This window comes from Channa argus, chromosome 21 (genome assembly GCF_033026475.1).
Source record: "Channa argus isolate prfri chromosome 21, Channa argus male v1.0, whole genome shotgun sequence".
NCBI classification, from domain to species: domain Eukaryota; kingdom Metazoa; phylum Chordata; class Actinopteri; order Anabantiformes; family Channidae; genus Channa; species Channa argus.
The window spans coordinates 1,334,839-1,353,662 of NC_090217.1; the positions used below are offsets into that span (position 1 = coordinate 1,334,839).

General features: G+C 39.6%; 1 protein-coding gene across 10 annotated transcripts in view; it reads right to left on the minus strand.

Annotated features, from left to right (window-relative positions):
* Positions 1 to 18,607, minus strand: part of eps8a (EGFR pathway substrate 8a, signaling adaptor) — a 40,772-nt gene extending 22,165 nt beyond the window's left edge. For 3 of the 10 annotated variants that reach the window (XM_067491170.1, XM_067491168.1, XM_067491162.1), the window contains exons 1-4: positions 18,417 to 18,576; positions 4,491 to 4,578; positions 2,330 to 2,397; positions 1,989 to 2,045 (exon numbers count right to left, since the gene is read on the minus strand). In XM_067491170.1, the coding sequence (XP_067347271.1) occupies positions 1,989 to 2,045; positions 2,330 to 2,397; positions 4,491 to 4,555 (190 nt within the window). In that variant the 5' untranslated portion in view covers positions 4,556 to 4,578; positions 18,417 to 18,576. Of the gene's footprint in view, positions 1 to 1,988; positions 2,046 to 2,329; positions 2,398 to 4,490; positions 4,579 to 8,899; positions 9,749 to 17,212; positions 17,501 to 18,416 lie in introns of those variants that run through there. The other 7 variants (XM_067491165.1, XM_067491163.1, XM_067491166.1 and 4 more) reach the window with 7 other exon arrangements.
* Positions 18,608 to 18,824: the final 217 nt, after the last annotated feature.

Sequence of the window (18,824 nt, forward strand, 5' to 3'; positions counted from 1 at the left end):
AACTGAAATGATTACTGCAGCACATTTTCCTGTGAAGATGTTTCATAATTAAAAGCAGAAAAAAAACAAACCATTAGACATCAGCTGTCCCAGCTCAAGTCCAAATAACTCATGAACATACATCACAACACAAAGTGATAGAGACAGGACATTTATGTTGTCAACCAGTGGTGAAATGGATCGTGGTTAATTTGTGATCCAAACAGATCGACACGCAGGTTCACCGGACAATGAAACCTAATGATCCTCCTAAAGCTGGCGACAGTATGAGACTCCCCCCAGCGCTCTCTCTTCCTCTTTCGGTGCACGTCCTCATTAAATTTTAATAAACACGCACACTACAAAACTTATTATCCTTACATTGCAAATTATGGCATCGTCGACCTCCAACCTGCTGCTTTTTTGATTGGAACTGAAACTTTTCAAATTTACAATATTATATGAAAAGGCCCCCTCCACTTGTACAATAACAATTTTTTCATTTAAATTACTTCTCATTACAAACTTCAGAACTGTTGAATCTGAAATACTGTTCATGTCTAAACCGAACTTTGCTCTGCACAAACATCATGAAAAGAAACCGTGAAGGAGAAAAAGGAGAGAGAAAAAAAAAATAATAAAGTACTTCTAATTTCAGTTGGACTCTGACAACAGGGACAGTCAGGATTTAAAGGGTTGTGGACTGATGTTTTGACTTCGGTAAGAGGGTTGCGGGGCGGTTTTATGAGTCAGACAGACGGGATTTCATGGACTTACTGAAACTTTGCGAAAAGAAGCTGCAAATCTTTTTGTCCCGGGAGAAATTAAAGTAACCTGTTTAATTAACAGTGAATGAAGATGTGAGAATGGTTAAGTCTATTAAAGTTAAATAAAATGTACAATTCTGATCATTTTCTCAACCTGCTGCTTTAGTTTTTGCCAACTGCACAGCTGAAACGTTTATTTGTATGCAAATCAGCATCAGCACACGTCGTCATTACACAAACATTTTTTTAGAATATTTTCACCAGAAAGCAGCAAAGAAAATGAGTAGGATTATGCACAAAAACTAATTAGTGTTGTAAAAGTTCACACAAAATCATGCATCACAGCACAGATTTGAACACTGTGGGGCCATGTTCACACCTCAGACCCTGACGCTCACATCTGATGTTTTTGTTTTGTTAGTTCATGTGAAAACATTGCTCAGATTATACTGAATTACGAGAAACACGAACAACAAAAATGTATCTGTGCGACAGTCAGATCAGTTCCCTCACAAACGGCTGGGTTAAGATATGTTCCTACAGGCACTGAGCCCTGATATGAGCCATAGATCAGATTTGAAGCAGCTCCAGGACCAGATCTGAAAACCTGGTTTGGTTTGTTTACACTGCAGAGTCCATTCATTTGTGATGACAATGTAAGAAATGTGTGAGAAAATACACTGATTCAGTCCCACAGATTGGTCAAACCTTAGAAAAATATTTTCACATTAGTCTTATTTCTGTACTTCAGGATCATTTTCCTATAGTTTTTGTTGTGTGCAGATATTTTATAACACATCAGGTCCTGCTCACCTGCACAGGTGAGTCTCAGTCTGATGATTAAAACTCTGCTCAAGTTACACAAGTTCCACCCAGTTTAAAAATGAAACTGCAGTTGGTTTTGGTCATTTTCCTGTAAATTAGTAAAACATCAACTACAGTGGACTGTGGTTCATAAGAAGCCTAATGACTTATTCATAGTGAGGGGGTCAAAATTGCAATTGGTCAAGATTGCAAAATTTTCAAATATAACTATTTAATAGAGCTTCTTTCTTTTCTCACTACTTCAATTCTAACCAATAATCTGCATCAAGATACAGGTTTTCTGTCCAAGAAAGTTTGGCCCAGGGGTTAATCAGGGGCATGATGATTACACCTTCATGGTAAAAGTACAAGAATAAGACCAGAGATACTTAAAGAAATAACACTTAACACACACACACACACACACACAGAGCTCACTTTGACTTTTCTTTTTGTGTTTTGAAGATGAGCGGAGGAAATAGATTTCATCTGATCCTATTAATGTGGACACATGAGACAGGGTGCGTGAGGACTAACAAACATTCAACAGAAGGACAAACAGTTCAAAGTTCCCCTCATTATTCTAAACACACTGAATCAGGAACAACTTAGCATACAGTACCACACAGAGACACACAAAATGACCAGACACAAGTGTGACCTGACTTTTCTGCTGGATGTGGACCTTTTAGGAAGTCAGTGGACGGCAAAACCAGTCCTGATCTGTTCTGCAGAGACAGAAACATCTTCAGGACAGAGGAAGTGAAGCATCAACTCACCGTAAAGGGCTTTGGCACTGGAGTTGGCTTTATTTTTAGGAGGCTCAGGAGACTGAGAGCCATGGCCGCTGAGAGACAGAGACAGATTGTTGGTACATCAGCATCACAGCGAACAGTACAAATACATATTTCCTGTTGATGTGGTGATGATCCTTCAGTTTAATCACTGGTCAAACAACAAAACATTTAGTGATATATAAAATCCAGGAACCATAGTATTTTAAATTTGTAATAAAAAAAAAGAATGTTATAATCATTATCAGGTCTACTTGTGAGGTTTTTATAATTTTCCTTGTTCGTCTTTATTCTTAAAAGCACTGATTTGTGGCACTAATGTTTTCTACTGATATTTAAACAGTTTTTGTGATTGTGTCATTTGGAGCCAAAAGAATTCAGCTGATTTAGAACTGTTAATTCATGAAGATGCTGAAGGAAACAGAACAAGACTCATCGTTAATGGGAACGATGGAACCTGTACACAACTTCCTGTGCATTCACTTCCTGTCCACTTCCTGTTTGCAATAATTGTTGTACATTGTATTTTTAATAAGGTCTATTTCCAAAATTTGGAAAATTATTTTAATACGTTTCACTTTTGTTTGCAGTCTGTAACATCATTATGCAGTTTTCCTTGAGCCAAGTCTCTGAATAGAAAAAAAAAAAAGGACTTTTCCTGTGAAGTCGTCTGCGCGAGCATCGCTGGATTCAGGTGTTGGATTTTTACATTAAAAATGTGAGATTTTCTTTCAACGTCTGCTACAGTATGTGTGTCGTAAACTCTGTCCCCTATGAACCTTCCCTACTGGAAAGTAGTGTGTGGGGGACAGTGTGTGGACAGTGTCCTCCTCCACACTACTATCCAGAGCTGGCATCATGTTTGGTTGTCCACGCCCACATCCCTCTCTGTCCTACAACAGAATGTGTAGGACAGATGTGTCCACCATGTCCGTCATCTTCCAGAGCAAGGGATTGATTCCACCAACAGTCAAGGATGAAATTCCTTCCACAGCACCTGCTTTGTACAGTACATCAGGATAACGATGAGGTTCGTGTTTGAAGCTTCTGGATCAGGTCGTGGTCTCTGCTGTGGTCCACTGACCTGATTGTCTGCAGCCTGCAGCCACGTTAACTTTGTAAAATCAGCACGGGCGACTGAATAAGTGGATCAATTAGTATCAGAGCGTTCAGAGCTCCGGTTTCACAGGGTCACAGCTGAGCTCACTAGTAACAATTCAGTATTTTGTCTTCATATTAAATCAAGATCAGTTTGTTGAACAAAATGTGTTTTACCAAGTATCTGGGTGAAACACATTTAGCAGGGACCCTCAACATAAACCCAAACTGACTACCATCATCTCTAAGCTGCTCCATGCGTTCAGTGTGAACCTGTGGATACATTACAGGCTTTAAATGAAAACCTGCACCTGGTAACATGAAGCTTCTTAAGTTTCAGTTTCCATTAAAACTTAAGCAGAGGTTTTCTCGCAGAGACAAAGAGCTGTAACAATATTTATTGTTAGCTGGGTCATTATAATGCACCTGACAGTGGCCCCAACAGTTATTCTCCTTCTAATACCTGACATAGATCCTGGACCAACGCTAAAATAACCTGAATTAAATGTTAATGTAGTGTTGAAAACACACCAGAATCTGTTATCTAAATCAAGGGTTTTGGTAGGAGATTCATTCCATTTCATATTAGTGATCTCAATTTTAGGGTGATTATAATTTTTAGTTCATTTTTATCTTTTACGTCTTACTGTCCTTTAGTCTCAAACCTTTAAGTCTTGAAGCACTCATTTGTTTGCTTATTGTTTTGGCATTATTACCATTTTGACTTTTTTCGTCTTTTATTGCTTAGTTCACTTTTCTTCAACCTCAAATCATCTGTAAATCTCTTTGAATTACGTTTACCTGTGCAAAAGGTGTTGTATAAATAAAGATTGAATAATTGACTGAATGTCCACATCAAGGTGACATTTGTAAAATCCATTAACATTGAGTTTTTGGCTTCTTTAGATTAGATTTTAACAACTTTTTTCTCATTCAGTAAAATAAAAAACAAAACCACACACAATAGTGGTTTCAACAAACAAGTGAATAAAATGCCCCATCAGGTGCATTTGCAGAAATACTGACGAAAAACTGATTAAATACTGACTTGATGTTGGAGTTGTAGGACCCGAAGATGCCGGAAGCCAGAGCTGGAGTTTCGTATCCGTTCATCCTGCTTCACAGTGAACAGTCAGCTAGAAACACACACACACACACACACACACACACACACACACACACACACACACACACACACACACACACACGATGAGTCTCACATTTACTTAAACACTGACAAACAGTGGCTAACATCTGTCCAAGCTCTCTAGAGTCTGGCACAAGGACCTGGATTTCTACATGCACTTGGGGTGAATGTGGCTCAGGAAGGTAGAGCGGTTGTCCAGCAGTTGTTGGTTCGATCCCTGGCTCCTCCAGTCACATGTCGAAGTGTCCTTGAGCAGGACACCGAACCCCAACTTTGTTGCTCCCGGTGTTTGAGAGTACGAATGGGTGAATTGGAAGCAGTGTAAAGCACTTTGAGTGTCAATAGGTAGAAAAGCGCTATATAAGTTCAGACAACTTCCATCTGCTTTTTATAGTTTCCACATAGAAAGATCAAACCATTACACACAAACAAAACAATTACACAAATAAAAATCAAGAAATAAATGTGTTTCTTTGCAGGTCTGAAGCTAATAACAAGCTGGGTAACAATGAAAATTCAGTTTTCACCCAAGCATTTTTAAATATGAAAAGTTTGGGCAAAATTTCTGTTCATCAATGACATGGTTAACACAGGAGCAGTCCATCCTCCAAAAGTCACGTTTGAACAAATCCCTGCAGTTTAAATTTTATCAAATAAGATTCATAATTTTATTTTCATTCATTTACACAAGTACAAATATGAACAAGATTTTGCTGATGAGATTTATTCATTTAGCAGATGCTTTTATCCAGAGCGACTTACATGAGGTGAGGTACAAGGCAGCAAAAATCTAAGTCAAGGAGAAAACATCAAAGCAAAGTCCCATCAGAAAAGTGTTTCCATTTCATGAGATGCAAGTGTAAGAAAGAGCAGAAAGGAAGTTTTTTAAAAATAATAATAAACAATTTGTGCTCTGTGAAGGTGTAGAGATTCTGTGCTCGTTCGTGCAGAATTTAATCTCCAAAAATGTCAGCTTATGTTTACACTGATCAGGCATAACATTATGACCCTCTGTGCAATTTAATACAGCAGCTCTGCCAGGAATTCTACTTTTACAATGTTTTAATTTGAAGTCAAAATTTTCAGAAAGGTGATAATTCTGTGTGTTTATGATTGAGGTAAAAGTGGGTGGTGAAGTCGTACTGGAATTAATTATAAGAAGAGGTGGTTCCATTGTTTTGGGCCCCTCATTCATTTTAAATGAAGTCGCCAAAACATCAGAACCAGCTCTTCCTATAAGTTACTCCAGTACGACGCCACCACCCACTGGGTTGCATTAAAGTGCACAGGTGGTTATAATGTTATGCCTCGGTGTACACAAGGTATGAATCCATCATGGAGGATCCCTGAGGACCTCTTTTATGCCTAAACCAGAGGTGATAAAGTAGGTGAGTCCATGTCACAATGCCGATTTCACAGATTCGGATTTGTGCAAGTCTGTGAGACATAAAATGTGGGGGATAGAGTCTAGTGTCTGCTCTCAACAGGATGATTCTGAGTTTTTGTTCATTTGAGCAGGTCAATTTGTATAGAAATATTGTAGCTTTCAACTTGGTAACTCGGTAAATGCATCATTACTTCAAAACCTGTGATCAGGACCTTACAGCTGTGAGGTCATTTATCAAATATTAGCATGTTTCTGGAAATCAATGAGCAACAAGACAGGACACTGTTTGTCTTCAGAGAGTGGACAAAGGACACAGAACAAAGTTCATTCCCATCTCTGCCTCTCATTAAGAAATCATTAAAACCTTCCTGTGGAGCAGCAAATGTGACATCCAGGCTCAAATTAAAACCAGCTCCACACAAAAGGGTCCCTGAGCTGATTTACAAGCAGCCTCAGAGTCTGTGTCTCTGTGTGTTCGTGGATGTACAGTACAGACACATGTGATTACTTTTCCCAGGACTCCATCTTTTATTCAGACTCCATGTTGGTTTCTGTGTCCATAACAACAGCACTGCAGTAACATCTGCTCCTCTGACAGACTAAAAACCTGTGAGGCCGTGTTCAGGGAGAAATGAGCCTAGTGTGGTAATACACACACAAACACATGCAAAAGTGAAATTATCCACAAATGACAGACTTTGAGAAACTGAGAATACCATTGAATCTAGAAAATCATCTGCAGAATAATGAATAAAAATTAACACGTCCCCACACTGGACTAAAGTTCATTTACACAAACATTTCTCACATTTAACACCCGAGTTGTATACTTCCACTTACTGGGTCAGCACTAAAAGTACCTTAAACCTACAATGTCTAAGTAGCAAATATAAGAACCTAAATAAAAATGTGCTTTTAAACAGAAAAAGTGAAGAAGGTGAAGTTTGTAACAAACAACCGATTTTCCGAAGGTCTGTTCTGCAGACAGGTCACAGAGTCAGAGGCTGCTGCACCAAGACCTGTGCTGAGGGATCATGGGGAGTTAGTTTTGATAATCAGTTACTGTGCGTTTGTGTTACTGAGAACACTGAAATTTGTCCTCACTGGAACAGCTTGATATTTACTGAAACACATTCACACACAAGTTTTAATTTGTTCCTGCAAGAAATGTCTTAAAAACAAAAACTGCTGCAAAATCAGGCATTTTAGGTCACAACATCACAGACGAATTCAGCAAACCTCTAAAGGAACTGAAAAAACAACAACAACAAAAATGTATTTCCACCGTAGAGCTGGGTGATATCTAGATTTGATAATTTCATGACATTTTACAGTAAGAGCATTAAAACAAACACATCCAACATGATTTTGACCCATCAGGAATCAAAGTCTCCATCATGAGAAATAAAAGCTCTGCCCAAGCAGTCCAGACTTGAAACTAACAGAACATAATAAAGATGAACAACGTCTGGTCGTCCCAGCAACGCACAGAAGACACCAAGCAAAACGTTTTAGTGCAATAATCCCAAGATGGTGGAACGAGCTACCAAACTCTGCACTCTCAGCAAACTAACTCCCAATATTCCAAACACTGCTGAAAACAGAACTCTTCCACATCTTCCTATGCACTTAAATCTCTTAAAAAAAAATAAAAATAAAAAATTCCTTTCTGCTCTCTCGCACTTCCATCTTGTGAACTGAACACTTTTCTGATTGGACTTTGCTTTGATGTTTTCTCCTTGATTTTTGCTGCCTTGTACCTCACTTGTAAGTCGCTTTGGATAAAAGCGTCTGCTAAATGACTAAATGTAAATGTAATGTAAAGATATTTTACTCCACTGTGACAAATTATTTAGGAGCAGTAATTAACTACTGTGGCTGCTCCTTACATGAAGTTTCCAACTGAAGAAGAACTCAGTGGAGAATTGGTTGCTAGGTATCAAACAGAAAAGCTGATGTGGGATTGCGCGTTTAGGAATTTCTAACCTAAGAAAAGACAGATGGGATTCCTTTCTTTCTGAAATTGGAAATATCTTATTCACCTCCTAAGACTTAAGATGATACGTTTGTGTAATACAACTCCTGGATCCCACTGATCACCTGCGACTCATTTTAGTAAGTTTGACCCCGGACAGGCTGTGGATCCAACTATTGTAGGGTTTTAAAGGACAATTTACTACAAACAGTGGAATAAAGAGCTGTGCAGATACTTCAATTTCAACGTTTTGATTGAACATTTATCATTTCAGCATCTTTGTTTTGGCTTCATCTGAAGGACGGTAAACATGAAGACCTAACTGCATCTGCTGCTCAGTGTGAATCAGCAAATTTTTACCGTTTGCTTGATACAACCAAAGACATTCCAGTTGCCATGACGACACTAAACAGCTAATTGTGTGATTGTTTCCATAGTAACCCAGACCCAGTCCACCTGCAGCGAGCTAACGCTGAGTGCAGTTTCCCTCTGGCAGAGATAAGAGACGTGTGACGTAGCTCAGAGTCAGTGAGCATAACAATGATCGTGACTCACACAGCAGCTGTCACCCATGTTATCATTTCACTTCAAATAACTGTTGCTTGAACAGTGACAGCGGTGAAGCTGGAACACTTCACTGGCACCTCTTCAAACAATCAATTCCGGATGGTTACAAATAAAAGACTCCCAATTAATACGATTGTTTTTCAGCCCTGTGGACGCTCACTGACTAGAGTTAGAGCAGTACATCCTAAATCCATGGCCCCATATAACACATCACAGTTTTATAACATTTACCCGACAGCAGCATGCTCACCTGACCAGCTAAGGTCACCAGGACACAGTAAGAGTTTGTGTGTGAGACACCACAAGCCTGCAAAAATCAATCACGTTTGTTTTTACTTCCTGCAGGTAAATTAAAGATTAAATCTTTATTCTTCACGTTACCTGGTGAATCGATCCATTTGATTTGCTCACGGACTGTTAAAACTCCTGTTATCACATCGACGTCAGGCCACAGATGATGTTTATTCAAAGACTAAAAATAACTTCAGGCAAACTGCTGTTCAAACACCTTGTTAATCAGTCACCAGCCCTCTGACTGTACCTTCTGTCCAACATGGACGTACACACAGACAGGTGGACAGTGGGTAAAAATGAAGTTCTTAGCCTGGGGGAACTCTACTTCTCACACACCGAGTGGAGCAGAGAGTTATTTTACTGGATTCACCACAGTCATCATTAACCATGCATTCAACATCATCCAGCGGTAAAGGACGTGATCTGGATTATTGATCAGGCAGCTACTAAACAACTGAAATGGCCTCGTTTCAAGTGTATGTTTACAGACATTCACTGATTTGTATAGACAATTATTGACTAATGTCCCAGTACCTCCCTACAAAGCCTCCAATAATCTACAATGCTGCAGCAAGAGAACTGACCACAATTAGCAAGAGATATTATATTTCTCCTTCATTATCTTATCTCCATTGGCTTCCCATCAAATCCACGATATAATTTAAAACCCTCTTCCTTGAACTCCTTCATATCTCAAAGACCTCATGGTACCATATCATCTCAGACAAGTGGTTGTCAATCCTGTTCTTCTAGGAGCCTCGGATGAGGAGGGAGTGGGGTAAGATGAGGTGAAATAAGTGTGTTCCAGGTTCTGATTGACTGACAACACCTGACCCAGGTAATCAGCTGTCAGTAGTGCAATTGGATAGCAAGCAGAGAAGGGACTGACAGTTTAGTTACGCTGCTATAGAGTAGACTTCTGGGCGACCCCCCACAATGCACTGACCCCCCCCCCCCCCCCCCTTTTATCAGTCCCTTCAGGAATTCTCAGTGTTGCAATCATAACAATTATTTCTACCAATCTCCTGTACATTCTGCATGACATTACAATTTAAATCATCATCAACATATATCACAACTTTATATGTGAATATGTTGCTTTAGATCAATTTCAGAACATGCAACAAACTGTAAATCTGCACAAATGTTCACATTACAGTACACTGCACAGTACACCTGTGGTGTACCAGGAAACAAAGCAGAATCTCTGAATGTCCCACAGAGGAAGGTAAAGAGGATTAGTAAGAAGATTTACAGCGAACATAATCTTCACCTGAATAAAAGATGCTGGACAATAGGCTCCTTAAGACAGGCATTATGATCAGGTGTTCCTAATATTCTGAGCCTTTTGTTTGCATACATAAGAAGAACTAAACTATAGAGACACTTAAACCAAAAACGAAAGCGTTGTGTAACAATCCATGAAACAGACAAATTGTCTGTTTTAAATTATATCGTGGATTTAATACGAAGCCAATGGAGAGAAGCTAATGAAGGAGAAATATAATCTCTCTTGCTGATTGCATTCAGTTCTCCGCATCATAGATTATTGGCTTTGTAGGGAGGAACTACAGTAAAAGTATCATTGCGGCAGTGTAGAAATATGGTAATAAATAACAGTGCTGCATTCAAAATGTTACTTTTGTAATAAAGTATCAGCCCCAAAACAAATTAATAAAAAAACAAACAAAAAAAACATTTAATTAGCTCATACACCCTTTTGATGATAATGTTCTGAACCTTTAGAAATATTTATTACATATTTAATGTACTGCTGTGTACCTGCTCACAATAAAATCTGATGAACATACTGCGTTGTGTTTTAGCAGCTGTAGTTATAACCTGTGTAAAATATTTACTTCTGAAATGTAGTGAAGTCAAACTGTGAAGTAGCAGAAAATGGAAAAGTTACTCAGGTTTGGTAAATGTACTCGTATTTTCCAGCACTGCAGCTATTTGACAGTTCACTGAGCTTCCTGGTAGCTCAATCACGCAGCTGGATCGAGGCCACGCAGTTCTGCTGGGAGCTGATTCTCTATTTACTCACTGTAACCTGCATACTGATGAACACACCGTCACACCCTGCAGCAGCAAATTACGTTTCATTACAGCTTCAAGTAAAAACTTGAAGAGGAGAAAGTCAGCCAAGTTCATGTGTTCTTCATCGTTTGGATTAATCCCTTAAAAATTGACTTTTACCCAACTGCAGATTATGATAAACTGGTTCATGCCCTGTAACATGTTTTTAAGGGATAGTTTTAAGGGTTAACTTTTAAGATCATTTTAAAGGCTGATCTGGATTAACTATAACAACTAAGTATTGGAAAAATCTACAGTTTACATGTTTATCTGTGCAGACTTTATGTTGTGGTGTTGCTGAGATACTGCACTGATGGAAGAGCCCAAAACACGATGCCTCCATCCTCATCTGTCATTAGTACTGAGGCCTAAAAATGTATAATATTAAAGTAAAATCCTGAATGTGTAACATGGCACTAAAACTTCAACTAAGCTAATTTTGATTAATGCTTTGTTTTTAAAAAGGAATTTAAAGATGTGAAAACATATTTTCCAAAATCAGAAGGGGTGTAATAAATATAAATACATTTAATTCATTTAAAAGCTTTATTTAAACAAAATTTAAGTATGGAGGAATATATTTCAAATAGAAATAATGATATTAAGTGCTGAAAAACTGTCTCTTATTTTGGAAATTTCCTTGGATTATCTTATTGTGTAGGTGATAAGTGTGGCCTGTTTGTCTCAGGGGGATATTTAGTTAAATGACAAAAAAAAGGCGTAATACATTTAATAATTTCACCCATTGCCCTTTCACTGGATTTAAGGGGATTTTTTTGATCAAAGAGAAGAGACAGCAAAACTTAAAATTAAAGAGAAAATTAATGGACATTTAATAAATAAAAAGCATGTTGAATACCAGTTTAAAAAAAAAAAAATCTTTTTATGTTCCTGGTGTCCAATTCCAATTTGTACCTTTAAGGTGGGGGTGGGGAAACCATGGTCCTCACTGACCGCAGTCATGAGTCACTGGCCTACCTACTGAGGATTACCTAGATCAGGTGTGACTGATCAGTCACTAAAAGGGTAGGGCAGATATAGTTCAGCAGCCCAGCCCTGCCCTAAAAGCATAAAATAAAGGGGGCTTAAGTTTACTTTAAGCTTTAACCTTAAGGTTTTTTACTGTTAGTTTCTTGTTAATTGAAATTAATCAAATCCAAAGATCAAACACTGAATTATCCAGTAATTAATCTTACATTTTTGATGTAATATTAAGCTCATTTTAGTTTTAACTCCTAAAATTAAAACTTAACCCATTAACAAACCCCTTAGTTTAAAACATTACAGTCTGGGATCATTGTTTTTCAGATTCCAGTCTGGGCCCACATACACCTGTGTCTGTGTACTGGACACAGCTGTTACCCACGTGTAGACCGGACTAGTGACCAACGCGATTTATTGCCTCTAATATCACATCACTACTCCAAAATGTCATGAGGTCCATTACAACTGCTGAGTTTGATTTATCCAGATTACAGGCAGAGTCTCATCACCTCTGGCTGTGATTAATCCATCGTATTGACTTTAATCCTGCAGCTCAGGCACTGGACTCCCCAGCACATGTTCCCCATCTGACCTGATCTACACAAACTGGTTAAACAAACAGGGAAACCGCAGCATTTCCACCTGTTTCCAAGTCGTAAAGCGTTTGTAGCTGAAAGAAGCCCGGGACTAATAATTCTGAATAATCCTGAAAGTGCTGCAGTGTTACACACCGAGGGATGATTTTCAGATATTGGATGAGTTCGTAGTTCGTGCACAACTGCTTTAAGCAATAACCCCGGCATGCAAACTGCTGTCTCGCATGCTTTCATACCTACAGCACCAAAGGGAGGATGCACCATTATCTGAACCAGAGTACTTTATGACACCAATTTAGACTGAAGCAACTTGTGAGCACAGTCACAAACTCCGTTTCCTGCAGCGGCGTCTTTCTGTGGTAAGAGGGGGGAGACTCTCCGAGGGACACTACAACAGCAGCTCCGGGGGAAGACAGAGGGAACTGATCAGGACTGAAGGAAACGATGTGAGGAACCGATCCAGTAGCAAGTAAAACCATGGCTGGTACTGCCGATACTAATACGTATATATGGTACAACAAACTGCAAAGGAAAAGTTTGTCCTGTCAACAGACACTGACGGGAAAAAAAAAGTGGATTTAGGTGTTCAAACATGAGAGCTGCAGAACAAACCACCACCGTGGTCAAATGTTGCAGTGCTGATCATCATCTCTCTCTTTACAGTGTCACGTATCTTTACTTCATTATTTACTTATTTCACGGTCACATTTATTTGTTTAAATCTAAAACTGTTTCCTGTAGTTTTAAGGAGAGCTTCCTGAACTGAAGCATAAACAGATGTGACCAACTTTCCCACAGCCTGTGGCAAATGTTGCAATAGCAACTCTCTCTGTACCTGGATGCAGCTGCCACTCACTGAGTCGGCCCTTCCCCTCCATCACATCATCACTCTGAACTGTTTAAGTGTGAGGTGTTGTCATTTTAAGGTCTGCCCTCAGTGCCGCACACATAATGGGTTTAAAAAGACTATCACGACTATTGTGAAATATAAATAGCCAGAGTACATTTAAAGTTTCCAATGAGGAACAAGATGAAGAAGTGCATACACAGCAGAACTTCAGCTCACTTTAAACTTTATTTTCATTTTCTAGGTCGACCTGTTCCGCAAAACAGATTAATGTGTCACTACAAGCAGACGTGAAGAAGAAGCCAAAAACATGCCTGAATGATTTTAACCTGGACAACTGGACAAGAACTAACAGGTCAAATCAGCTCCATTCACACAGACACACATGGTTAATTCTGGGTCCTGTTTCTGATTAAGTTTGGGTCTTTTCCTCATCATTATTGCTGTTTTCCTACAAACTGACACACTTCTGGACTTGTTGGAAAATAGAAAAGGGTCCTAAAACCTCAGCCTGATGCTGCAGAGCTATAAAATTTTAAATAAACACAGAAAGCCTACCTGTCTGGAGGTGTGTCAACGTTAACCTGCTCTGACTCCACAGTGTCTCAAATAAAGTCTCAGTCTGATCAACCGTGGTTCATGTGGAGCGGATTACTGAGGATCCAGGTCTATGCAGCTCCTGGATTTGCTGCAGCAGCTTGTTGATGACTTTAAGTCCTAATTAAAGACTTGTTATGGGCAGGTGGGGGTTGGGGATGGGGGGTGTGGCTGTAAACCAGTCAACAGGTGGCAGATAGAAAAAACAACATGAAGTGTACCGTCTGTGTCTTTTTCTGTTTGTATACTTTTACTTTCTGTACTAACTGACCTGGTATTAAAGGCTTTCTGATTCTGACACGACATCAAGCTCCTCACCTGTTCAGCACAGCTCCAACCAAACACAACTGCTTCAATTATAGCGCCTTATAATCTCAGACACGACTGCGGCAACTCAGAGATTACTAAAATTGTTAGTGATGAAATTAAGCGTTGATTCTTTTGGGTGCAGAGATGCAGCCATATGAGATGGCTGGGCACTGTTTCCAGAAACCACAAACCAAAACAATCCTACAAAACCACCGGAATGACTGAATACTGCAGTGTTGGACTTTTAGCAAATGTCAGTTTATATGAACAGCAGACCCGTGATGACCTTTCACCTCACATGTTGGGAACTCAATAAGACAAGCAGGAAAACAGAAAACATAACAAATACGCTCTTCTGTTTTTAATTATGAGTTAAAGGAAGTATTTTTCTTTGTTGCTACGTGGCTGCTGCTGTTTTTTTGGCTCATGAAATCGATGGATCACGACAGATTTCCTCTGAGCTTTATCTGCAGCACTGAACATCTCAGCTCTTTACCACAGGTCTTTTCCAACTCATAACCAGCAGGGAAACCTGTTCAGCAGCAGCAGGATTAGAACCCACAGTCTGCTTGATGCTGATTTTAATGCAGCATCAACCATTTCTTCAAGCACCTCATCTATGATCTCAGTTGAACTCCTGTAACTTTAATTTTTCACAAGCCTCAAGATTTTTAGAATTGCGTCTTCAGACTGTAGGAAATGAGAATTTCATGACCCTACCAATACAGACTATTCATGCAGTATAAAAACTGATACGTACAAACACAAAAAGTTTTAGGTTTAAGGGTAAAATTCCATTTAAAAGTTTACGCACTTTTGTCTTTTTCTTCGGAGACATGCAATTATTAGTAAACCTGTATTTTTTCTATTATAAAATATAATATTATATCATCATTATTCTTTTTAAATATGTGCTATTGCAATTTATCTTTAATTCTTCAAATATCTTAAGTTGTAACTGACTTTAGCTCTGAAATTACAATGTGGCCTGATAAATACTTTATTATTTATATATTGTAGTACATCTTTTATTTTAAAATACTACAGTTAACATAACACAAATATTAAGATTTTATCCTCATAATGTTTAAGCACATTTACACCCGTACAGTAGTTTTATTAGTACTTTATTATTTATATTTACTTTGAGTATGTAGTTTTAACCCTAATTTATACTATTACTTTACTATATTCCTCTAGCTGGGTTTTTACATACTTACTGATCAGTAGTTTGTACATTGTCTTGGTGAATTTTTTTCTACTTTTCACTTGGACAGCAGCTGTAACAAGGCAACACAATGGGATCAATAAAAGTTGTTTGAATCTTGAATCTTGCCCAGGTCTCCTATTTGTGGTCTCCAGGTTTGTGATTTGTCCTTTGAGCGACTCATTTACTGTTTAAGGACAGTAGAGGTCAAATGATTCAATCTTTGACTAATTTAATGATTAATAAATTAACCAACACATTTGTGCAAAGAAACTTATTCTTACAGATATTTTTAGTCTATCGGGATCCACTCGTTGATGAAGGAGTTAACAGACGCTAAATGTTGCATGAGAAGATTTAATCTGATGTCAGTTACACACTTCTCCTCATAATATTTCTGTACTTTACTTAAGTATTGAATGCATGCATTGAATGTTCTTTACTTGTAGTGGAGTACTCCTGCAGCCCTGTATAGGTACTCTGCTCAAAGTAAAAGTTTGAGTACTTCTTCCAGCCCTGGTAACAACAGCTCCATGTTAGGGGAACTAACACCAGATAAACGATCATTAAAACCTTGTGTCCACTCTATGGGACATGCCAGCACTGCAGTGAACTATTATTGGATGGATCAGTGTACTCTAGCAAAGAGTAAATAATGTCTGTTTAGTTTCAGTGTGAAACTGGACTCCTGAACAACTCCTCAGCTCCCGTCTCCAGTTTCATTACCACAATCCCACGGTGCCTCCTTCAAAAGATCACACTGACACCTTGCAGGTACTGTTACATCACCCTGTCGTTACGGTGACCCACGTCACTCGCATGCAGCAGGAGCTCCCACAGGATGCCTGGTAAGAGTCAGTCACATCACAGGGAACTTCGACAGTTTATTGGTGGCAAAAGTTGCTTCAGTTATTGGAGAAGATTTGTGGCAAACCCTCAGTAATGAGGTAAGATGTGAATAACTTGTTAAAATTTTAGACTGGAAATGAGAGGAAAACAGAGAGGATGGAGAAGTGTAGATTGAATGGCTGATTACTTAACTGATTTTAACATTTCATAACTCTGTGCTAAACATATTTTTCCTCTTTTTTTAAAAGTCAGGACTGTTCCTTTTTACTTTAGTCTGAATTTATCTGAACATTTTCTTCCCTCAGTGGTTAATTTAACAAAAAAAAAACAACAAGCATCCCCAGCAGAGGACCTGGGAGCTGGGAAACCTCCAGAAATAGTCTGGGTCACCCCCTCAGAGTCCCAACAGAAAACTGATCCAGGGCCAGCTGTGGACTTTAATCCTCCACTATCTGACTCCAAGAGGAAGCTCTTAAAATGGGACAAAGCTACAGAAAAACAGTCACAATTACACAACAGCCGACTCAACTCAAAGGTCGTTCAAGTGTATATTAAGGGCCCGACGGCCTTTGACCTAAAAAAAAAAAAAACAACAACAGGAAAAAAAGCTGGTTTCACAGGACACAACTTAGAAACACCTGACAGGTGCTACAGACCACAAACATCAGCATCTTTAAAATGTAGAAGTTCATTCCTCTCACAATTACATGAATTTCTGTACCAAAAATAAATAAAAAATGAATCCCACCTTTGATCTCAAGCTTTTCAAAGCACAGTAAAACTAGCAGCAGTTTGGAGACGAGCATCAATAATAAAACCATGAGCACAGCCCAAATAAACCTGCACAGAATCAAACTAAGGAGCTCAGTTTAATAGGAACATGTAACTTCAAACAGGCTGCTAAAACCTGTACATCACCCACAAAAACTCACCCACTGTGGTAAAGGTGGTCCAGGAAAGTGGGTGTTCTGTTGGTTTGGAGTCTTTCCGGATTAATTTAACGTCTCTTTGTGGAGGTTCAGTGACAGTCATGCAATCCAGCCCCTCGACTCCTAAGGCCCAGGGGCCCATCAGTGCTGGCAGGGGATTCAGAGATGCTGTCAGACTGAGCATTGGTTCTGCAGATTTTTAACATGTGCATGAACCTGAGGTCTGAGCCCCTCAAAGCAGCATTTACCTGTGCAGGTGACAGGAGCAGCTGTAGCGGACCACACCTGAACCTGGGAAGTGTCAGATAGCAGCAGCCGTTTGTTTAATTCTGATAAAGCGGCGCAGACCTTCCGTTAACCTCGGCCGGAACAATACGGAGCCGTGTTATCGTCCCCGGCAGCCGGGCTCCATTCAGGCCGAGCCAAAGCGCCTTTGTCTGCATCGACTCAGCGGCCGAGTCGGGACACACAGCCGGGGACATACGCCTGTTGAAGGGCGGCAGACACACCTGTGCGGCGGCTCCACTCAGGCGAATACTGTTTTTATTTCTGTGGCTCAATAAACTAAACAAGAAGCCTCACTAAAACACAGTGCCACAGTCCATTCAAAATCCCTCCAATTTACGGTGACAAATACAGACTGTGCCAAACCCCATTACATATTTTGGTGATTTAGGACGAACTCATGTACCACCGAGTATTATTGCCATAGTAGACGGCACTTCGGGTAGCTGGTCCTAGTTTTGGTGTCACTCTGAACTTCGGCGCACATGTGACCCAGCTTTACGGAATATAATTTAATTTGTAATAGTGTAGTAAGTTTGGGTGCCGAGTCACACAACTCGGTGTCGTCAAACACAATGTAACGTTGGAAAACGTTAAAAACAGCGTGAGGAGCGGTGGTAAAAGTTCACCTCACATTAATGTGGAATACGGCTACGCAATGAAACGATGTGACCTTCACGCTTCGTTTATCTGATCGTTTTGTGTAAATGCGTCCAGAGTGACAACACGTTTATTGAAGGTGGATTTACTAGTGGAGTCTGGTGCGGTTGCTCTCCGTCCACAGAACAGCGGGTCAGATCAAGTTTCCTCGGTTTGCGTTTACACGACAGAAGCAGATAAAATGATGAATGTTTAAAACTCCACATTCCGGGAAATAAATAACGAAAACACGTTAAAACGATGATCAGAAGCCGAACGTTACCTGCAGGTGTTCGGTTCATCACCGTGTTCACGTCAGGGAAACATGGCACCAAGAGCCGCCGCTGATCTCCGCTACAGGCGGGTTGACTTCCCAACACCGGCGTCTCACCGAAATAACTCCGGTTCCAAAACGTTTGGAGACGCAGTTCGCTTCGTATCAAACTGTTTCACTTGACTTTGAAAAGCAGCGGTGAGCGGCTGTAGCCCGGAACGCTGACTTGCAGGCGGGCCAGCTGCCTTCAGTAGACACGCCCCGTTCGACGTTTCATTTGAACTCTGTGCGAGGAAAAAAAAAAAAACAGGCATGAAAGTAACTAAGTACATCCCCTCAAATACTGAGTACACACGCTGCGTATTCTACTTTTAGAGTTGTACTGTGGGATGGTTGAGTGAGTGGATAGATTTCAGA